General features: G+C 41.6%; 1 protein-coding gene across 50 annotated transcripts in view; it reads left to right on the top strand.

Moving 5' to 3' along the window:
* The window catches only part of PTPRD (protein tyrosine phosphatase receptor type D), a 794829-nt gene that overhangs the window by 468487 nt on the left and 302364 nt on the right, over positions 1-23978 (top strand). For all 50 annotated transcript variants that reach the window (XM_033173198.1, XM_033173199.1, XM_033173220.1 and 47 more), the window contains exon 5: positions 14262-14427. In XM_033173198.1, the coding sequence (XP_033029089.1) occupies positions 14343-14427 (85 nt within the window). In that variant the 5' untranslated portion in view covers positions 14262-14342. The remainder of the gene's footprint in view (positions 1-14261; positions 14428-23978) is intronic.

Here is a 23978-nt window from a genome sequence, read left to right as displayed (position 1 = left end):
TTGAGCCAGTCACAGTCTCTCAGCCTAACAAAAATTCTCACACGGTTGTTGTGAGGGAAAAATGGAGGGGGAGGAGAACCATGTATACTACCTTGAGCTCCTTGGGAAAAAGTTGGGTTACAGATATAATTATAATAATTAATAAAATTAATACTTAAAGCTTGCAACATCAGTTTCTTAAATCTGAATTCATTTTCCCTGCCTTCTTGCAACAGTGAATATTTGGTGTTCATTTTTTCAGTAGATAATATTGTCTTTTAACAAGTAGTCCCAAAACCTTAATCTTCCATTCAGAAACTGTTTAGATCATTCTCTTGTTTCCAGCATCACATATTCCATCACTTCACAGTCTTGCATCCTTACAATCTTATTATTATTATTATTATTATTATTATTAGTAATTTATTAGGTCTCAAGGCAGTTCACAGAATAAAATAAAAATATAAAACCACAAAATGCGTAATCAAAATAAGAAGGAAACGGTGTTCCTGAGCATGTGTGAATTAAAGGAAACGTTGTTCCTGAGCATGTGTGAATTAAAGGAAACCATGTTTCTGAGCATGTGTGAATTAAAGGAAACCGTGTTTCTGAGCATGTGTGAATTAAAGGAAACGGTGTTCCTGAGCATGTGTGAATGGCCGCCTCTCACTTTGGCCAACTTCCACCCATACATTGTTACAGCTAATGTTTCCCACATCATAACATATACTTTCCAGGCAGGCTTGAAAGCGAGGCAACAGAACGAAATAGGCAGCCTAATACTATGAAGAAGATATGGAGGAGCAGGGCCCTGATCTTCACAGCTGTGTTGGAGCCCACAGGTGCCCTCCTGGTGTTAATCCATCTGCAATTAGCCAAAATTTGTATCCTGTTATATACTTCATGAAGTTGTTTACCAAGATTGACTCCATTGTTCAGGGACAAGTATTCCCAAGGAATTGTGACAGCGCACACAGACACACTGCATTTGCTCTATCCTTGATAGCGGGAAATAAAACTTTAAACCACAAGTGGGGATTCGATATAAATTTTATGAATAGTTTTCATTTTTTTAGAAAGAAACTGAGCTGCAGTTGAAACTTCTTCACTTGCCTTTCATGCAGTGATAATTAAAAGAGGGAGGGGGATAAAAACAAAATCCCCAACTGGAAAATACACACTCTCTTTATAATTACCTATTTCAAAGCAGTAATTGAGCATTTCATTATAAAGATGGTAATCAATCTGGAACAATACTCCAGGGAGAGCACACACATCAAGAGACTGATCCATTATAATAGAATGTGCAGCAGTAACTTCCTTGGATTAGAATCAGTTGCTCAAGCATTTATTCTTTTGAAAGATGAAACCCCCTCAAAGTACACACTGCAGTGTTCCGTACAGAACTCTCCATTATCGTCTTACAGAGTAAAAAGAAAATGTTTTGTTTTTAAGATAAGGGCAATTTATTAGAGGGTTTTAAATATTAAAATAACCCCTGAAAGAAACATCATTGCTCTCCCCACCTCCCAACCGGTTTTCTGAAATTAAACTGACGGGCGATAGTAAATGAAAAAAAATAAATGTGAGATACCAGGCATTTAGAATCACAGAATCGTAGAGTTGGACGGGACCCTGGGGAACATCTAGGTCAAATCCCTGCAATGCCAGAATATAAGCTTCTGGGGGAATGTTGACTTGTTTATAAGAGAATATAAATATCTGAAACATTGCATTGCAAAGAACTGTTATATTCCTTGTAGTTTATCTGCCAGGTACTGTTGTATGTAACTGAAGTAAAGTCCTGCCAGCATGGGGAAACTAGCATGTTGGTAGACTAAATAGATCTTGCTTGGTAGCTATAAGGGCAAAGTGATCAGCCATTATGTAACTGAGATTATTCTTTTATCCCCAACCATTTTTCTAGCTTTAGAATCAATTGTAATAATGGATGGAAAGCAAGCTTATGTCCCAACTGTGTTGGCTCCATGCAACTCTTCAACATATCCTTGTAACATTACAATGCAAGCGCAGTTGGTGTATAATGAAACAGTCTGGATTGATTTGGAAATCAGCTATGCCTCTTCTCCAGTAAACAGTTTTATTTGTAACCAGCTTCTTCTAGATGATCAATATCAAAAGTTTAGATTAATAGGAGAACCATTTAATAGAGTCGCACAGCCATGAAGCAGTGGCTGTTGCAATTACTAGCTGTCAGCAGGCTGTGCATGGTGGAAAAATTGTGGAGTGGCTTCTCCACTGGCTATCTAAAAGCAATACGTGATACCTAGATAGGTTCCATATGAAGGCCTCAGTGCACAGATGTCTCATTTCCATAATTGTATGAGCTGGACAGTTGAGTTTTTTGTGTGTGTGTGTATGTGTGTGTGTGCATGGTGAAGGGGCCACATCAACACCATTCCTCGACCATAAAAAGTCTGTTGACACTTAGTTAATTATCTCTAAATTGGAGCAATGTGTTCCATTGACTAAGGAATGCTGATTTTTGGAAGCTGCATACACACAATCTTAGCCACAGTCCACATCGATCCTGTAGTTTCTTGACAAATGGTAGCAGAGATTACGGGTGGCTTGAAGGAATGGCTACAGGTGTGGTGGTATTGGCGGCGAGCGTGAGGCTCGTGTGGTGGTTAGGCATTGGTTTAGCGCAGTGTGGGGAGGGGAGGTGTGGCTATCACCTGCCCCTCCATTTATAGGGTGTTCTGTTAAATGAACCCAAGGGTTTGGATCTCGTCCGAAGCTCGGGGAGGGACTAGGGCCATGCCAGGACCCCCAGGAACTCCAGTGGTGAGCACCAGTCAATAGCCATTGATGGAGCTCCCCCTATCGGAAGTTTAGCCTGTCAGGCTCCCTGCAGGGTGGGCTGGAGCCAGTTATAGTCTTTGATACCAGTGCCTAAGCCAATACCAGTCACACATGTGTATTCAATAAAGTTGTGGCCTAAATTTGCCCATTAACCTTTAAAGCAAATTCTGCGTCCATTGTGTCTTTATTTCCTTGGGGATGGGTTTCGAGGCTTGACGCGCAAATCTTATTTGTTTGTTGAGTTTTATTCTTAAACTATCTTCAATCTGAGTAAAATACTGGGTATGGAGTAATTGGCAATGTGAACATACCCTAACAGCCACTGTATATTCGCAGATGAGTGTGCAAGCACAGATGAAAGCTTAATGACTAGGAGTGCTGTGGTGTGTGTCTGCGCACATGGGGCTTGGTACATCCATGCTTGCTTTTAGTTCAATTTTTGCATAATAGGTTAATTTGACTGTCACATAATCTAATGCTGACTTATTAAGGATGCTTGCACATATATTTCTACTCCACAATACTTTTGTGTTTTTTTTCCATTTGCCTTAATGTTTCAACTCTTTCAGATGGAGATGGTTTACCACAAGGGCAACTGTCCTGTTTCTTTTCTTGTGAACATGCTGCCCTTGCTGAGATTTCACTACAAGGCCACAGTATGGTGTACAAAAACCGCACAATTTTTTTTTGCTATCATCTTACCGGTATATATCTTCAGGTTCAGCACGTTTGCATATTAACCTTATGGAGATGATTGTCCAGTTCATCTTATCCTCTATAAAGAACAACCAAGTGGCTAACTTGCAAATTGTGTGTTGCAAATTCCTTGACTTTTGAGGAAGACCCCTTGGGGGTCAAAATGTGTTTGGTCTCCAGCCTCATTTTGGATAGATAAGATTCGTACCGTTGCCTTTTAGTAATTTTATTCACGTATTCTTGGTATATTTGTGTTTTCTGTGGGATTAAAACTTTATTTTATTATTGTACACATTTTAACAGCACCTTATATGCATTTTTTGCTCTCACCTAATTTTGCATCTAAGCTCACACAGTGGAACCTCATTTGTCGAACGTAATCCGTTCAGGAAGACCATTCCACTTCCAAAGTGTTCGACAACTGAGGCACAATTGCTGGTTGGCAAATTCCTTTTCAAAAATGGAGAAACACGCATCGGAACTTCCGAGGAGCATTCGAAAATGGAAGCATTCACTTCTGGGTTGCTGGTATTTGGGTTCTGAAATGTTTGGCTTCTGAAGCATTCAACAACTATTTTCTGTCACAAATAGCTTTTTGTTTTCGTGTCTAGAGTGAGTAACACTCAGTAAACATCACCTCATAGACAGAAGATTCTGTAGGTTTTGTTGGCTCTTGATTCCTTGTCAGAGCTAACCTAATAACCTAATAAATAACGAATAAACTAATTATATTTCACACACACACACACACACACCTTTTCTCATTTTCAATAATGAATTAACTTAATTTCCAAAAGATCAGGAAATTTCCAAAATTTTGTACTACTTTGGCTTATTTTAGTGTGTGGAATTTATTGTGCTACTATTGCTTCACAAAGTATTTTTGTATCAAAAATTTTTATGCTGCCAATTGCTTTTGAAAAATAACCACTCTGGTTCTCCATCTTTAAATCTAATATGGCTATATTGCCAACAGGAAAGTTTATAATAAAAATGCAGTCAGGCTAAAACTAGTTGAAGCTAGATTACTGTCCTGAGTTCATTCTGTGAATTCAGAGTCTCGGTCACTCATGTTTCCTTTTGATTAGGCAACAAGTAGAACTGGTAACTTAGAAACCATAAAGCTGAAAATAAAAAGGTAAAGTGAGGGGAAAAAATAATTCACTGTGGAGGAATATGACTTTAACCTAATGCTTTGTGGTGTTGGAAACTAAGGTTTGTCTATAGGAAGTGGTGAGTGGAACCCACTTTCTGATTTAGCAAGGAGTTTTTAAGAGCCATATCATGCAGAAGGACAAAGAGTAATTAATATATGTTATTGCAGTAGCCTTTGGGGAAGCTACCACTCCAAAATTCCCCTTTCTTTTGCACCTTGGTGTGTTGCTACCCAGCGTGTTAGAGCCATGGAGAGGCAATGAAGGAGAAAACCTTAATCCTTTCTTCCTTTACACTAAGTAAAAAGGAAGTAAATAGGAAGTAACAGGAAGAGGAATGTGTTTTGTGGGTTGGGCATTGGCCAGGAGGGCTTTTGGAAAAGAGAGAGCTGCCACGAATGGTGGCGTGGTTTTACACCATCAGATTGGCTGGGGAACATGAGTTCTATCTTCCTGGAGTATAACTTGGGAAATTTCTGAGTGAATATAACAAGAACTATGAGCTCATAAGTCTTGTGTCCCACCATGTGCTGGAGAGATGGACATGTGAATGTGATGCTACATCTTCTGTCTTTTCATCAAAGCAGTGCTGCTACCTCTTTCCCCCTTTGTGTGCCATATCTTGTAAATACACAGAAACAGAATGACTTGAATTTTCTGGTAGTAGCTAGTAAGCTAAAGCTACTTCCACCATCAGCCCTGCATGATTGGGGGGATTCCCGGCCCCGTCACTGCTCAGACGACCAATTCGATTGGTCTGGGGGTGTGGCCTGCTTGATATAAGCAGGACGCGATGGGGAGCTCTCCCCTTTTCATGCTTCCAGCTGTTCTGGTTTTCCCACCCTCCTGCCCTTTAGGTTTTTCATCTCTTGGCTTTGCTATGGACTTTGGTTGGTCGCTGTTGAGGGGCCTGGTAGGACTTTTTTCTACTTGGCAAATTGGCACCAGCCACTTCGTCTTCACCTACCTCGTAGCAAATTGTCACAACTTTGTTAGGTTAGGTGGTTAGGCATTGGAATATTGCTGGAGAAAAGAGGAGGGGAGGTAGCGCCATCACCTGCCCCGCACATTGAAGGGTATTCCGTTAAAGGATTCCGGGGGGCGTGGCCCTGCCCGAAGCCTAGGGAGGCTATGGCCTAAGGCACGACCCCTATCAGTGACTCCGGGAGAGCTCCTAGTTGATGTGCATCAGCAGGACTCCCCCTACTGGTGGTTAACCTTTCCCGGACTCCCTGCAGATGGGCAGGAGTCAGATATAGTCGGTTAGGTCCAATGCCTAAGCCAATACCGCTCACAATCTGTAACCAATAAAGTTGTGGCCTTTTTTTAGCCCATTAACCTAAAATACTGGTGTCAAAGAGACGAGTGAAGTGGACATTCCTTGTCTGTAGTCTGCATGATGTCTGTAGTCTGCCATTTTCCATTTTCTTTTTGCCTCTGCAGCAGAGACACTCTAGTGCAGTGTGTCCCATGCTGGTAACAGAGAGCGATTTTAATTGGGAGAGCACTCTAGCAGTCAATTTGTTGATGGAATTAATTAGTTAACACTGCAAACACAGAGAACCGTGGGATTTCTCTATTGTTCTGCATAATTTAAAGGTACGTTGATATGTCTCTAGTATGCATTTCCTTAGTCATAAAAAGCAGAAAATAACGTGGCCACAAATATCTTACATGCTTTGTTAATGATATTTTCTAAGTTTGTACACTACTTCCTAAACTATGCCTCTGGTCAGTTAGGAAGTAACTGATTGATAGATACGGCAAGCATTTTATGTAGACAAGATGTAACTAGAAAATTTGAACTGGTGAAATATTTTTTTCTAACAAACTGATATTATGGTGCTGGTTTGCTAAAGAAACCTGTCGAATACAGACTTCAGGTAGTTGTAAACGTTTTAGGAGTGTATTAGTTATCATGTCTATTTTATTTTATTTTATTTTAAGCCTTTGTAATATATCAGTGAAGAAACAATTCAAAATCCTATATTCTTCTTGTAGTAGAAAATAATTCCTTGCTCGACTAATGTGTTCTATCATTTTCTGTCCTGATTGCCTTTCTATTCCTTTCGCCCGGTGGTGTTCCTGAATTAGGGGTGGGCCAAGTCATTTGTGACCACTGGACTGTACAAATTTTCTCTGCCTCTATGACAGGGGCTCGGCAGTTATTGATGTTCCTCCCTGGTCAGCAGTTGAGCATGAAATCTGTTTACAAAACAGCCCCAGAAGTAGATGTGGAACTGCAGGCATGAGCTCAACATATTATTGATGCTTCTTCTTAGCTACCTTGAACTGCTTCATCCATACAATACAAATACTGTTCAAATACAGCCAAAGCCACTTAATATAATGTAAGAGTTGCCAAATGAGCAATCCCCAGCTCTGGCACTTCTGTTTCAGAGGTGCCATTTGTAGATGGCCGGAGACTTCCCCTCCTGCCTCCTATGTTCCGTACACATATTTCTGGCTAACACATCCTTAACACTGAGCAACTATTGTATTGAGCAATTAAACAGGGCCATGCAGTAGGTTTCCATGACACCACACAAATCCTTTCATTATTTTGCTACGGGCGATTGTTTGACGAGAGTTCATAACTTTGCTATACAGTTGTACGCCGGAAGTCGAACGGAATCCGTTCCGGAAGTCCGTTCGACTTCCAAAACGTTCGGAAACTGAAGTCGCGGAAGCCCTGTCAGATGTTCGGCTTCCCAAAATAGTTTGCTAACTGGAACACTCACTTCCGGGTTTGCGGCGTTCGGGAGCCAAAACGTTTGAGAACTAAGCTGTTTGAAAACCAAGGTACGACTGTATTTGTTATGAGAGACACAAAGCGTACGTTTTCTTAAGGTACACTATATTTTGTAGTTTCACCTTAAATAGTCAGCAATGCATATTTTAAGCTTTGTTAAAAACATTGATCTTTCTTTTTGAAATGGTTCCCTCAGTGGAGGAGCCAATCACAGTGAACCCTGCTCCCAGGGAGCAAAGGCCTAGCCTAAGATGAGTATAAAAACTGCACAGGACAATGTTCTGGGATTTTAAAATTGGCCACAACTTTATGGATTCCAGGTGTAGGTAGCCTTTAACTGAGGCATTGGGTGTATATCTATTCTCGGGGGGGGGGGCAATGACACTTGAGCAGGGTCAATCCTTGAAGGCCTACTCTACGTCAAGACGAGGGTCTAGTATGGTTTGTATGTACATTGCAGTTTTTGATTGTCCCCATTGCCATGAGCTCCTTTCACATTCATTTATATCCATTCAGTAAGTTAAAGAAAAGATGCTCCATTTCTAGATGGAGGCAGAACATTGGCATTTGTACAGTTTATTTCCCAGATTCAGATTTCTAGGTTGGTTGCTTAGTTGACATGCTGGTATATACTCTTGATTGGGTGATACAATAGCAAGCAAGACATTCTGGTTTCCTTTTTCTGATACAGGAAATTCCATGTCTGTTTATATAGGAACCATGAAAAATTTCTTAGTCAATTAATCCTATATGTATTCTCAGAAATCCCATTGTAATCCAATCTGCTGCTTCTTTTATAGAATAAAGATATTGATGTGAGATCAGTATCACTATTAGAATATAATAATATACAGCTGTCATACAAAAATCAACCACATGCTTTAGATCTGTTGGCAGTGTTACATTTCAAGAATGTTGTTCATGAGAGTCTTCAAATTTATTTGGTGTGGTAATGTTATTTGATTTTATTTAGATTCATTTCTTGTTGTTGTTTTGTTGTTTAGTTGTGTCCGGCTCTTTGTGACCCCATGGACTAGAGCACGCCAGGCACTCCTGTCTTCCACTGCCTCCGCAGTTTGGCCAGACTTATGTTAGTAGCTTCGAGAACACTGTCCAACCATCTCATCCTCTGTCGTCCCCTTCTCCTTGTGCCCTCCATCTTTCCCAACATCAGGGTCTTTTCCAGGGAGTCTTCTCTTCTCATGAGGTGGCCAAAGTACTGAAGCCTCAGTTTCAGGATCTGTCTTTCCAGTGAACACTTGGGGCTATTTTCTTAAGAATGGATAGGTTTGATCTTCTTGCAGTCCATGGGACTCTCAAGAGTCTCCTCCAGCACTATAATTCAAAAGCATCAATTCTTCGGCGATTAGTCTTCTTTATGGTCCAGCTCTTACTTCCATACATCACTACTGGGAAAACCATAGCTTTAACTATATGGACTTATGCTGTAGACCAGTACTCTGTTCAAGGTACAACATGCTGTTTCAGTAGCCTTCAATTTCTTTCTTAATCCCCTCCCCCTTTGTATTGTGCAGATATTGTCATGGATTGGCTTGTGTGCATATACAGAATCCCTACATGCAAAAATTTCTACATACTAGTGTTCTTGGTAAAGGGCATTCCCATGAATAGAATATTTATGGAGTATTGTGTTTTGCTATGCTTCATGAAAAGAGCATCAGTAATGGCAATGTTGGAACATTTCACTGCCTTCAGAACCTCAGCGCATGAAGTAAGATGCAAACAGCTCCCCCAACTCCTGCAAAGTTATCTCTAGAAAGAGGAGTTTGCAATATAGGGCAATATAATTTTACTTTTTGTGCAAGTTTCCTTCACAAATCCCAAATGATACTTCTTTCCTAAATTGTATACAATTCCTGTTTCCTTAGTATTCAACTTAATCTTCTTGCTTTCTTATTTTTCTTTTTGAAATATGCCAGTCTGGATTAGCTTTTTGCCGTTGGACGTTTGAAGCTAAATGTGACTCAGCAGCATACACAATGGACCTGAGGATGTTGCTGGGTATTGAAAAGGGTTCTTAGAGTTAGAGATTTAATTTAAAAGCAAGTGTAGTGGAAGAAGAATTCCTGCTACCCTATTCAGTACTATTTGGCACGATTGTTTGTCCATCAATGAGTGAGGTTGAGGGCCGAGGTTAAAGTATGTTGTAGGTCAGAACTAAAGCAGAGCTTTTGTGGAGCTGCTTGACAGCATTTGCCTATATCCTGCCTTGTTCCTGCCCAGTGTTACCAGCCCTGTCATCCGCATGGCTTCACTAACAGTATTTTAAAATGGCACTTTCCTATTCCGGATTCGTGTGTTTTCACAGCCTGAAATACTAAAAGCCTATCGCAGGCATACAAGAAGCTAAAGAGTTCTCTCCCCCACCCCCCAAAAAGGGCAAGGGTCGCAGGGGAACATATTAGTATGTTTTCTGGTTAGTTAACGTCATGGCACTCCGAAAGTGTGCAAAGGAAAGGATCAGTAAAGGGCTCCGGGTTGTGTGATGTGAACGATAATGAGAGCCACTTGGGGCACAGTGCCAAAGACTTTGCTATTGTTAATCACTTACGTCTGTATGGAGAGGTGAACAGAGCAGGGTGTTTATATCTACAAAATGCATCCATCGCCTTCCTTTCCGCGTGACATTTTGTGACATAGATTCCCATTCACAATCTTTCTGAAAATATTGAGAGCCGCAAGAAGTGTTTTTGGAGCAACACACTGAAATCAGGAATCTTACGTAACACAAGAGGGCGCACGGAGGGGGGTGCATCTCAAATGAGATGTATACCTGAAGGAGCATCTCCACCCCCATCATTCAGCCCGGACACTGAGATCCAGCGCTGAGGGCCTTCTGGTGGTTCCCTCACTGCGAGAAGCAAAGCTACAGGGAACCAGGCAGAGGGCCTTCTTGGTAGTGGCGCCCGCCCTGTGGAACGCCCTCCCATCAGATGTCAAAGAGATAGACAACTACCAGACATTTAGAGGACATCTGAAGGCAGCCCTGTTTAGGGAATCTTTTAATGTGTGATATTTTAATGTATTTGGGGTTTTTTTGGAAGCTGCCCAGAGTGGCTGGGGAAATCCAGCCAGATGGACGGGGTACTAATAATAATAATAATAATAATAATAATAATAATAGCACTTTGTCCTTGACATGTAATTATACATTTTCAAGCATGAGTGTTCTGTATCCCACTTTCTTTCCTGTTCTATGGGTTAACTCTGTCTTGTGTTCTGTACTGAATTCCAGTTTAACTTGGATAATTTCTAATATTTATTTAATGGAGTCCGAGAGACATGGCTATTGCACTCTCCTTGTGCCACCCTCCCCAGATCAGAGCCTTGCAAGGCTCCTCATTTAGGCCGGTGTGGGATGTGGCAGCCTTGCACCTCTCGATACCAGCCTCACCAGCAAAGGTGAGACTGGGATCAAAGGTTGCCTGGCCGCCGCATGCCTCAAACCGCCCTGCCCAAGCGCTCCCAAAGCAGTGCAGGGCTGGCTTGGGAAGGGCGGAGGGAGCCGTGCTCCCCAGAAACATGTGCTGCTCAACACTACGCTTCTGACCCACAGGGTCTCTGAAGAGCCCATGGATTCTTCAAGTAGCAACTTGTAGGACCAGGAGACCACTCCTTCAAAATGTTTGCCTGATTAAAAGAACAGATACTAAGCCTTTTATGAACATAGAAGATTAAAAAAAAAAAAACAAGTAAAATAAAACCTACATACAGCAACAGTGTTTTGTGTTGTGTAGGCTTGCTCCTGTGATGTAAGTAATGGGCCCTGTCTGCTAGCCTGCTCCCTAAAATATCACTGGTTTGCTCATTTCTATATAGAGGGTGCCTGCATTCTGCATGGACTGGTTACATGGCAACATGTACAAATAGCTTTAGGTACCTATTAGGTCCATAAATTACTATATAGTATATATTCAACACAGATAAACAGTGATAATTTATTGTTGACAAAGGACAGCTGGACATATAAAGGGCCCCATTACCTTCAGTAGCTTAGGGCCTCATCAAACCTAAATCCGGCCCTGTTTCTGACCCAATCAAGCAACACATAAGCAAATATGTCTTAGGTGAGCTAGGAAGGGGTCTGTAACTGTAAGAGTTCATGGTGCTCCTCACGAGTAAAAAGGCGGTGACTCCGGGTCTGTATATTTACAGCAGTTTATTATTCAGTTATGTACAAGACAGAGCTCGAAATTCCATGACCGTCTTAGTCACTCTCAGATCCCGGAAGTGGCGCTTTGCGAGAGCGCCTGCAGCAGAGAAACATAGGGACCCCAAGTCTCCCCCTTTCCTCCTTCCATTTGAGCCCCCTACGTAATTGGGGCGATGGGACTACCAGCTCCCCCTCCATTCCTGAACTGCTTTTTGGGTGTTCACACCCCACAGCATCCGACAGCCCTTCCACCATGGAGCTCTCTTCCTGTCTCTCACTCCCACAGGATGTCTCAGAGAGCCAGTTTGGTGTAGTGGTTAAGAGCGGCAGACTCGTAATCTGGGGAACCGGGTTCGTGTCTGCACTCCTCCACATGCAGCTGCTGGGTGACCTTGGGCTAGTCACACTTCTCTGAAGTCTCTCAGCCCCACTCACCTCACAGAGTGTTTGTTGTGGGGGAGGAAGGGAAAGGAGAATGTTAGCCGCTTTGAGACTCCTTCGGGTAGTGAAAAGCGGGATATCAAATCCAAACTCTTCTACTCTTCTTCTTCTTCTCAGGCGGTGCTGGGTACTCTCAGCATCAGGGGTCCCTCCTTCCACCTCTGCTGGCTCTCCGCTGCCTCCGGAGGTTCCCCTGACAGTACCCTTCCTCATTTTATCCTCCCAGAAAAACCTGATAGGAACTTCAAAAAAAGAAAGAAAGAAAGAAAGAAAGAAAGAAAAAGAAAAAAGGATGTGGCCATAATTCCTGAAAAAAGGGGGGGGTGGTCTCACTAACTAGCATTTCAAAATTTGAGAAGGCAAGGTTTTCTTTAGACAATCTTTAAGACCAAGGTAAATAAATAAATATTTGGGAAGCAAGAGAGCGAAGCCTGCCAGATGGCTGTATAGAATACACCCCCTTTTAAAAGTTGTATTATAGTCTGTTCAGTTGCTACCAAAAGCTTCATTGCACATTTGAACCGCAGGAGAAAAATCTCCCCCCACCCCCAGCGCTACATTAAAGTAATAACTGTAGTTGAAAAGGTCTTTGATGCAGCTCACAATTTTCTTCTTCATTACTCCCCTGAACCATTTATTTGCTCATTAATTTATATGTGCCTTCTCCAAAAGGCACAGTTAGAAAACTTGTGCGCTGGCAATGTTAAGACCCACCTCGCCCTCCCACCCGCCCTCCACAAGGCCATCAGTATCTGGAAATAGTTCGATCCTTTGCCATTACTCCTTCAGATGGGTAGATGCAAAAGCCAAAATCATCTCGTCTTTGAAAATGCATTTGATACACTTTCCCCATCTTCTGTGATAGTATGGGAGTCATTATTGCAGCAGTTGGCTCTGACACGCTTGCACAGACACAAATTGAGTCCGACAGGACTGATGTCTCATGGACTTTGCTGTCATTTGAAATGCTGGCAGAAAGATGGTGGCGGTGAAAGCAAAGAGCTGGTACTTTCAGCACATTGAGGGTTTCTTAGGGTTTTGTGTTAGGTTTGTGTTTTGTGATAGCAGCAATCAAATCAAGAGTTGGTTTTCCATGAGCTTTATTGTTGCTGAGTTCTAGTATCTGCTTCTCTTTTTTTTCTTATCTCAAGTAGATTTTTAATATTATTCTGTGATCTAAAACAGGCTCTTCATACCACCCACGGATCTGTAACAATCTTTTTCAGTAGAATAATAATTAGTATTATTTTCTCTCCCCCTTTTCATCTTTCCTTCATGCAAGCAATTCTTGCATTATGATATAAATAGTATTTTTCTTTCTACTGTGCTTGTTTCAGACCTGCCAAAGCATATATCTTACCTCTGCTTAGGAAACCACAATTAAATTGTAGAGTTATGTTAGTGGCATAGATCTATTTTTGGATATCTCTAGAATTTCCTGTTGGAGGCGATGCATTTTGTGTGTGTTATGTTTCTGACATAGCTTGGTTGGAGTGAATAAAGTAGAGTCAAATTGATTTCTTTTTAAAGGCAGATGTTCATGCTGTATTATTCATTAGTTCTTATACAAGATACAAAATTAAACCGACTGAACAGGAATATGTAATCTTTATTCATAATTTATCCATGAATTATATAATTTGCATTTAGTGATAAATCAGGGAGGAAACAATAACAGTTCTGTGTGGACAGATTTTTGAAGATGCCACACCAGATAAGACTTTGTTGGATTAATCCACAAATACCAATATCCTAGCCTTGCCTATAGCGCATTAGGAACAGAAGCAGATTTAGCTCTGTCATTCTTACCTGATGCAAGGAAATCAGCTTCCAATATGTTGTTTGTTAGCAGGCTTTTGTCCTGGAGGTTCAATCCTTCTAAACCCTTCTTTAGAGTATCTGTATGGCTTATTCCAGCTGAAGTATTAAAGTAGGACATCATTAGGAATGACAGCTCATTTTCGTGATGTGGTGCTAAGGAAAGGAGACACTTGGAAGCACACAGGAACTGTTGATCACAACCTGGGTTACAAGGTGCCTTGGAAAAGAACGTAGTGGCTGTTAAAATGTGCTGCTCTCGGGTTATTTTACCAGGCTAATCCCAGACTTCAAGACCGGAATCCAATGCTTTTATCTTGCTCATTAAAAGTGTGCATTGTTTATGTACTGTATTTGGAAAGGAAGGAGCAAAAACATTCTAAATATCTCTCTCTCTCTCTCTCTCTCTTGTTCCTCTCAGGCTTTGAAAATTCTTCATCTGGAATTTCAGATTGGAGAGACTCGCAGTGGCTTCTAAGCCAGTGATCGAAGCCGCCAAAGTATGCTGGTGCCAAGCTGTCGGAGGATGCATGTAGCCAGGCCAATAGTACTGCTCCTCTGCTTCCTGCTCTGTGCTGATGCTGAAAGTAAGCTCTCCCCCGTCTACCTTTTTTCACCCTTGCAAATAAAATATTGGCCATAATGAAGAGTTCTGTTTATGGTTGGCAGATTCTGGGGGTTTGTGAATAATCTTGCTTTTGACTCAGTCTTGAGACAGTGTGGGATCCACCTTGGCTCTCAGCCAGTGTTTGAAAGGGATTATTTACTGACTTCCCTACTATTTCTTCCTGCCGTTAATACCCCTTTTCTTGTGCATTGGAGGGCTCCTACTGCTCTCTGTTTGCTTGTGATCAGTCATTTCAAAGAGACAATGCGAGCAAAATTGTGTAGCCAAAACAAAACCTAACCTTGCTTGCCAGAAGGCAAACATCACTTAGTCTTACTAGGTATCCCCTCCCAGTTCCTTGGATATTTTCTTTTCAAGCTCAGAAAAGACAAACAATGCAATGTTGAGGCCAATTAAAATTCCAGGTCCTTTGTGTCTGTCACAGCAGCTGTTGTAATGTATTATGTCCAACAGCTGTCGCGGAGTACAGTTATTTGAATAAACCAAGCAGAACTGTTAACTTTGAGGCTGGGCTTTAGACTGTGGAGACTTTGGTGTACTGCAGGCATCTAGGTTCTAAGTCCGGGACTCATATTGTAGTACTGTAGAGTTTTGGTCAATTAGCTTGCCAATTAATGAGAAGATAATATCTTCTTCTTAATTAGGAAATCATTAGGTTTGCCTTGTTTACACGTGTTCTTTGTCCCAGCTGTCTTCTGGCTTTCCACATTGAACAAGGTGGGAAAACCCCTCTTGCATGAACTTTTTGAGGCGAGTTTGTCTGTATTCTGGTGACATCACTTGAACTCGCAGCATTTCCCACTGGTAACTAGTTCTTTGAGCTGATTTTGATGGAATCATTAATTCGGAGGGGCTTTGTAAGCACCCAGGGGAATCACTTTAAGAAGTAAACAACCTGAGTGTTAAAACATTACATTACAATGTAGGTATTGTTAGCAAGCATTGATACTACTTCCTTGTCTCTTGGGTTCAGCGTGGATAATGGTTATTTGAACATCTTCGTCAAGAAAGAAGTATCGTATATAGTGCGCTCTTACTGTCACACTTTGATTCAAGTTAATTTATCAGTGAACGTACTGAGCTGCAGATTCTGGTGACTGTTCCTCGTGGTTTTCCATTTTCAATCGCATTTATAGAATAGTCTGAAGTTAGGTTTAGAGTGAATGAAATTTAGAAAGCAAACACTGAAAACACACGTTTGTAAATGAATGACAGTGGTGAATGTTGGACCTCTTCCAGATAGTTAAATGACCAGCTGGGATGTTTGTGCATAAGGTGAAGCCAAGGACATTTTAACACTTCAGCCAATAAATAATGAACTGGGATATAGCTCAATCTTTTTTTCAATTAGGCATTTTAAGAGAGTCACTTTTTAAAAAAAAATGTGGAAATTTTCATAAAGGACAATAGATTAATATATATATATATATCCTGAAGTTTTGCCAATTTTAAAATCATCATGCTGATAGAACTGGAGGGAAAATGTCACAAGTCAGATAAAACTTTGCAAAGATCACAGTTTTTTAGGTTTTTTTTTAAGTGAAACAAAGTGTAAACCTCAGTAGCTCTTGGAAATGAACAAAAGCACAACTGTTTCACCAGTTTGTTTCTTTTTCCTTTGTTAAGCATTTGAACACAGAAACATGCTTTTCCTGAGAATCGCTAGCAGATTTACTTTTGTAATAAATGCTTTCAGATTTCCTTGCTTTGCAAATCGTTGTTTTCAGCATTCTGTTCCTTATTGCTCGAAACAAAATAAAATTTGGCAATCAGCTATTAAGCACTGTGGGTTTTGACAAGAGGCTTTTGTTTCTGTTAACACATTTGCTTCTTTGGAAGTAGTTTGTGAAACTGCCGACTTAAGGATAATAAGTAGGTCTGGTTGGTTAGTTTCCAATTAAGTATTTCCCACTGGAAAATGTTCCTCTGAAATTTCTTGCTGGCAGAAATATCATTAAACGCTCTGTGGGGAAAGTCATCGTCCTCCCAGGCTAATGTTACATTTTATAGACCCTGAGTATCCAAAGTGCATTATGGGAGTTGAATTTTGCAGAGTCCCTCCCATTGCCTCCAGTCATCTGCATACATGTCTCATACAGACATATACATATACAGATGATGTGTTCTACGCAAGGCTGAAGCCCTAGCTGGTTTCAGATTGGGTTATCGCCTGCTCAAGACTGCTCAACATCGGAGACAACATTCGGAGGCCCTGCTGGTTGCCGCAGTTGCCTTCCTTGACTTGGATCAGGGATAATGCTTTATTCGTGACTCTGCCTATGCTCTGAAACTCCCTTCTGAAAGAGGCAGTCTCACCCTTCACTTCTTTAGGAGCCTTCTGAAAGGTAGTATAGACTTCCATTTTTTTTAAAAGGCTTTTTGTTTCTGGGTGTTGTTTTTATAATATTTTTAATCTGTTGATGCATTATGATTTAGTGTTAAGTGCTGGCAACTTAGGTGTTAAGTGAGATGTTAAATTGTGGTGTTATTATTTTTTATGAAGAAAGGTGTAATGGAAATATGTTTTAAGTGCATAGTTATATATGTCCCTTTGTGTTTGTGTGTGTGTGTAATACTGAGCCTCTTGGGCTTGCTGATCAAAAGGTTGACGGTTTGAATCCCGTCGCTCTGTCCCAGCTCCTGCCAGCCTAGCAGTTCGAAAGCACACCAGTGCAAGTAGATAAATAGGTACCACTGCGGCGGGAAGGTAAACGGCATTTCCGTGCGCTCTGGTTTCTGTCACGGTCTTCCGTTGCTCCAGAAGTGGTTTGGTCATGCTGGCCACATGACCCAGAAAGCTGTCTGTGGACAAATGCTGGCTCCCTTGGCCTGAAAGCGAGATGAGCACTGCAACCGCATAGTCGCCTTTGACTGGACTTAACTGTCCAAGGGTCCCTTACCTTACCTTACCTTTCCTTTACCTTTACCTTACACACACACACACACACACACACACAGGCTGCTGCTGCTGCTCCTGTTCCTCACAAACCTGCCTACCTTCATGCTTTGCTCCAAACTCCCTCCTTCTTCACTTACACCTCACCCCTCAAAACCCTCTGCACTTCACAGCTCACCAACTACACGCCTCCCCAATCCCACTCAATGCTGCCACTGCAAGGGAAAGCAGAATGAAGGGCAGATCTTTCTCCACCCACTCCCCTGATGCTGTGAGAAGCAAGTCTCTATTTTAAAAGGCAGGCTTCCTTCACCTGGAATGTCATCAATGCTTTGTGTGTCCCCCTCCATTGACATCGCTGTGGGGGGGATGTGAAGGGGAGAAAGACTTTTGCCTCCCCTGATTCAGTCCAGGGAAGGAAGCCTGCGGTTTTTAAATGCAGGCTTTTTCCTTCGCACAGTGGTGACAGCAGGGGATTGTGAGAAGGCCAGCCTGGGCCACCCACTTTCTCTGTGCTCCTCACTTCCTTCCCTGCTCTTCCTTTTGAATATGATCTACAAAACATGATCACATTCCAGCCAGAGTTAAGCACCTCTGTGTCCCATTAATGTAAGATGGGGCAAATTTAATTAGGTGCTTGAAAGACAAAGTACATATCCCATGGAGTGCAACCCTTAACCTCCTGCTTTTTGCAGAAAAACAGCATCGCAAAGGGAAGCAGGGGAAGCATTCAGGAAAAGGGCATTTAAACATTTCCAATCTACCATTTTATGCTGTTTCTCCACCCCAGAGTTTCAGAGCCACGTTTACTTATGCAAACACATAGAAACCCAACATGTGTAAAAGCGGTTGTCGGAGAGGAGTTGTAGTAAAAAAGTTGTGGACAGGGGGGAAAAAATCAAGGAATCAATTCACCTCATTGTGCTTTCTACATATTCTTAACCTATACACACTTCCTGTTGTATCTGTTACATATTGAAAAAGTTTTTTTTTCTTTTTCTTTTTACATTGATAGTTTCCCTTAATAATCAAGATTCAATCTAAACCTGTCAGGAGATTTACATTTTCACAGTATTGTTTCAGATACTCTTTTAATATTATCCATTCTTTACACACTTTCTGATTTGAGTTTCCTCTTATTCTCCCAGGCATTTCCCCTATAATCTTCACCTGCCAGTCAAGCTTCACATTTCTCAGTCTTAGTTTTAAACCTTCCATTCTTTCCTTCTACTGACCGTAGTGCTTGCTATTCCTGATTGTTAGTTAAGTTAGTTAAGAAAATGGTAGCTTAGCTATATCAAAATTTTATTTGAAAGCAAAAGGGCAACATGGCTGCAAAGCAGTATTTATGTATTTATTTATTTATTGGGGGAATTGAATCCCTGCATTTTCCTATTGAACATTTGGCCATGTAAGATTAATAAATGCTGCTAAAACTATAGCTTGTGACAGTGATTCCCTGCTGTGCTGATGTAGTCAAGGAGTCTGGTATATAGTGATGACTGAATGGCTTACAATATTTCTGAGAAATGATCCTAGTTCTATTTTTTACATTTTATTGCACTAAAGAACTTCAGAAGAGAGAACAGAGTGTGTTGTGACTGATTACAAAGGCAGCTCGGTTTGAAACACACGAGACCTGTTGCTCTGTGTGTTGTAGTGGCAAATTCATTTTGGGGAACGAATGAGGTTTTCCAGCAGAGCATTTTGAGGATTGCCACTGAAGGATGATTAGATAATAGCACAATGAGTATAGATTGCCATTTCCCTTTTGCTTGTAATTAAACATTCCCCTAGCTTCTCTTCTTTCAGTGCAAAACAATAATCTGGCGAGAGGGCAATATAATATGATACTAGATTTTTTGCTGTTAGATGGAAACGTACAAAGGTGGCTCTGCAGATGCACGTATCCCAATATTATCTTTCATTAGTTTAAATAAAAATCAAAACAATATTCAAACTCACAAGACTCCCTAAGACAACTCATCATTGTTCCTGGTTCTTCCTATTTTTTTTGAATGGAACAGTTGTCATTGTTGAAGCTTTTTCAAAGGTTAAACCATTTTACGAAGTTTTGGTCAAAGTTCGTGTAAGGTTCGTGTGAAGGTGCTTCACGAGTAACGGAGCAGGAGCCCAAACAGTCTTTTGCAGTTTTATTGTGCAAACTATTTACAGTGCAGAGCTACAAAAATAATGTCTGTCTCAGTCACTGGCAGAATCCGGGAGTGGCCCCTTCCGGCTTCTCCCCCAGCATAATAACGTCGGCACCCCAAGTCTCTGCCTACCCTCCTTGCGTTTCACTCCTCTGTGAAACTAGGGTGCCGGAAATGGCGTGCCTCCCTCCTGACCAGCCGGGCGAGGTGAGCGCAGGGTCTCAGCAACATCCCCAAGCCCTCTCCCCGCTAGGCTCCCTGCTTGTGGCTCTTGGCTAGAAGAGGTGCTGGGGCTCTCAGTGGTATCCCTAAGCCCCCTCCCCGTCTGGCTGATTCCTCCCCTCCCCACTGGAGGTGTGGTGGCTTTCCCCGCTGGGAGAGGTGCTGCTGCTCAATTGGCGTCGGGGCCCTCTGTATGCTAACGGACCCTCCGTTCCCCTCAGCGGGCCAGGTGGCAGTTCCCTGACAGTTGGCTTTCGACCAAAGGTGACAGTTGTGTTTATAATGAGAACTGTTGTCTGCACAAGCTCTCCTTTCCTCTTCTGTTTCATACAAAAACCCATTAAGTGATAAAGATGGATTTCCTTGTACCTTCCTAAATAGCTCTATCACCGCAAGGTCTCGGGGGATCTAGGATTGTAACAGATGTACAGTCGAGTCCTGCCTTAGTTTCTGTGGAAGTTTTGCCTATGAGAAAAGTTCATAAAGCTAATAAGTTTCTTCATTCTAATAATATTATTAGAGGAGTTCTAATCCCTTTGTTCCCGTAGAGAATTACTTGTCAGGCTGTTTTTGTTTTTAACTCTGGAGTGGAGTTTCTGTGCCATCTGTGCATAATTCACCGCTGGCTCATTTCATACATTTGGCAGTCCTCATACTATCACATTCAGGACCATGTGTGCTTTTTGAAGCTACTGTTGTAATGGAAATGAAGAAGTCTGCGGTATTTTCCTGAAGATGTCTGATTTGGCCATGTTCCTTGGGATTCCTGTGACATGCTCTATGTGGGGCTGCAGCGGAAAAGTTCTCAGAAACGTCATGTGGCCCAGGGAGCTGCAGCCAGACTTGCTGACTGGAGCTTATAGGGAACGTACGTTTCCAGGCACAATTCAAAGTGCTGGCTATGACCTGTAGTGCCTTTTACAGCTTTTGTTGTTTAGTCGTCTTAGTTGTCTTTGACTCTCCATGACCCCATGAACCAGAGCATGCCTTGGAAACTCTCACTTATTTCTCAAAGCTTCTCCTTTCTTATGTCCATGGAATTTTCTTGGCAAAATACTGGAGCGGTTTGGCAGTTCCTTCTCCAGGTGGATCACATGTAGTCTAAACTCTCGGCTATGTCCTGTCCGTCCCTGGGTGGCCCTGCACGGCATAGCTCATAGCTTCTTGGAGTTATTCAAGCCCCTTTGCCACGACAAGGCAGGGATCCATGAAGGGGATTTACAGCTTAGGCCCAGGCTATTTGAAAGCAAACTATGGCAAGTTCTTAAAGAAATGGGAGTGCCTGATCATCTGTCTCTTGAGAAATCTCTATGCGGGACAAGAAGCTACAGTTAGAACTGGATATGGAATAACTGATTGGTTCAAAATTGGGAAAGGAGTACGACAAGGCTGTATACTGTCTCCCTGCTTATTTAACTTATATGAGGAATTCATCATGAGAAAGGCTGGGCTGGATGAATCCCAAACCGGCATCTAAAAAAGCAGAGACATCACCTTGCCGACAAAGGATCATGTTGTTGTTGTTCAGTCGTTCAGTTGTGTCCGACTCTTCGTGACCCCATGGACCAGAGCACGCCAGGCATGTCTATCTTTCACTGCCTCCCACAGTTTGGCCAAACTCATGCTAGTCGCTTCGAGAACACTGTCCAACCATCTCATCCTCTCTCTCATCTGATAGGATCATAGACACATGGAATTAGAAGGGACCCTGAGGATCATCTAGTCCAACCCCCTACAATACAGAAATATGCAGGTGTCCCTTATAGGGATTGAATCTGCAACCTTGGTGTTATCAGTGCTGTGCTCTAACCAACTGAGCTACCCAGGCAGGGGTGCTCCCCCCCCGTAAATTTGCTTTTATGTTGTTTAAATTATTGTGTGATTTAATTAATTTTTAACTATTAAAAATCTTAAAGTTTTTTGCTTTTTTACTTAAGCCATATTGTTTTAATTTTTGTAAGCCATCTTGAGCCTAGATCTGGGGAAAAAGAGGAGTAGTAATAATGATGATGATGATACTATTTAGCTGAATATAACTGATAATAATGACACCATTTAGATCACATGATCTCCATTAACTTTATACAGACCTTTAAAGATAATAACCAACAACTTGAACTGTGTGCAGAATGCAATAGCCAGATTGTATGTACGCAAGTACAACATTATTATTATTATTATTATTATTATTACTATTACTATTACTATTATTATTATAGTTTATATACTGCCTTATACTTGGAGGTCTCAGAGCGAACATATATAATCAGCATAAAAACACCCTCCCAGGAAAGAACCACTTTGAAAAGGTATAGGATGTCAAACACATCAACCAAAGGCCTGGTTAAAAAGGAACATTTTGCCTGGCACCTAAAGGCGTGTAATGAAGGTGTCAAGCGAACTTCCCTGGGGAGAGAATTCCACAGACTGGGAGCCACTGCAGAGAAGGCCCCGTTCTATAGCATTTCATTCACTCAATTGCTTCCTTGAAGAAGCAGAAATGAGTCTTGTCCTCACTAGTCCATTCATATTCATACTACTCTTAAGGGTTAATTGTAGTCTCACTGTAAAACCCCACAGACAGAAGCACTTTTTATCAGGAGGTGTGTTCCCTTTGAAATGTAAACAAATAAAGTTTGATCGCTGCTGCACTTTGAAACACTGATTTTTCTTCTTCTGACTGCTGAGATAACAGGGCATGAAATTGGTGATTTAGTGACTCCTTTACAGTGCTGTCTAGGAATGCTCAAGTTTGTATAGACTCTTGCTGCAGACAGATATAATGATGAGCTATGGTTTATCATGTTAGGAAGGAGCTGAGGTGATGCACCTCTGGGAAATGTCCGTGCTTCCGTGAACCAGTGGACCGTAATTATTTTCATGGCTATAATCTTCTGATTTAGTGTTGGAGCATGGACACATTTAGCATATTTGTCCCAAAACAGGATCTATCTCTGGCCGTGCACATTACTCGTGCATTCCTTTTGGGTCCTGGATAATGCTTGACATGGTCATTTCTGGTAAAAGCTTTTAGTTCATTAGAATGGAAGGAAAGCTTGTGCAGTTGTGCACACATTACTCCACACTGACAGTGTGAAAAAAACTGGAATTGGATAGCAGCACAAGCTTCACACACACACACACCCCAATCCCTGTCCCACACATGCACAAGGCAGCTGTAATTGTGCTTTTTTTTTCTTTTTTCTTTTTTTTTAAATTTTATTAAACAACAAAAACACAAGACATGCACAAATACACAAATACATAGTAAAAAATAAGAAGATAACATAATAAACACATCGAACCAAAAACACCAAAAGAAAAATTCATATTAACCAACAACGAAAGCATAACTTGTTCCCCCCTAAGTTTCCAAATGACAAAGTAACCAATCCATATCGCCTATACATGTGAATCTTATTCATTGATTTACCAAACCAGCTCCATCAAACACAAGATTTTAATAAAATCTGAAACCCTACTTAGTGATTGTTTATGTCTCTTTTTCATCCTTCTGTACCTTTTGCCTTTTGCCACCTCCTTTTATATTAGAGGGGGGAAAGGAGATAAAAAAGAAAGAAAAGGAAAAAGCAAAACAAAAAAAGAAAAAAGAAAAAAGAAAGCCCGGCACCCCCTGCGAAGCCCGGCACCCCCTTTTTTAGCCCCTCGGAGAGTGCTTGTTTCAGAGCTCTGAAAACTAGCGTCTGTTAGCGATCTGCGGGAAACCGGAAGTCGTAATTGTGCTTTTATTTTTCAATTAGGTATAATGTGTAAATATTCTGGTGTATGCTTGTCACATTCTGGATGAATTGTCCCCCAGCTTAGCACTAACCATATAATATTCTGGGGAAAGTAGTCCTTTGATAATACTAAATGTGCACTGTTTGGAAGAGAGCAAAACAGACAGTACTTCACCAGTTCTTCTTTGGACTGCAAAGCATTGTGGCACTTGTTGGCATCCATCTGTCTTGAGTGACTGCCTCTGGGAGTGAAGTCAAACCGGTGCATTAGCATCGCTGAAGTGGCCTCCCTGAGTTGCAAGAGAAGTCTCCAACTCACTGGAGGTTTGAGACCCATTTATTACCCTCACCTGGTTTAGTCGGCTAGTCGAAGTTTTTCCTGGGGTGTGGCTGCTGTCGCACACCGACAGCTTCTGGGAGCCACAGGTGAGAACTGAGTGCAAAGGTGGTCAAACTACCCCAGAAAGAGCATGACATCTCCCACACCAGAGGAACTACC

Source organism: Lacerta agilis, chromosome 16 (genome assembly GCF_009819535.1).
Source record: "Lacerta agilis isolate rLacAgi1 chromosome 16, rLacAgi1.pri, whole genome shotgun sequence".
Taxonomy (NCBI): domain Eukaryota; kingdom Metazoa; phylum Chordata; class Lepidosauria; order Squamata; family Lacertidae; genus Lacerta; species Lacerta agilis.
The sequence above is the reverse complement of the archived record's forward strand: the minus strand, read 5'-3'. Positions and strand labels throughout refer to the sequence as shown.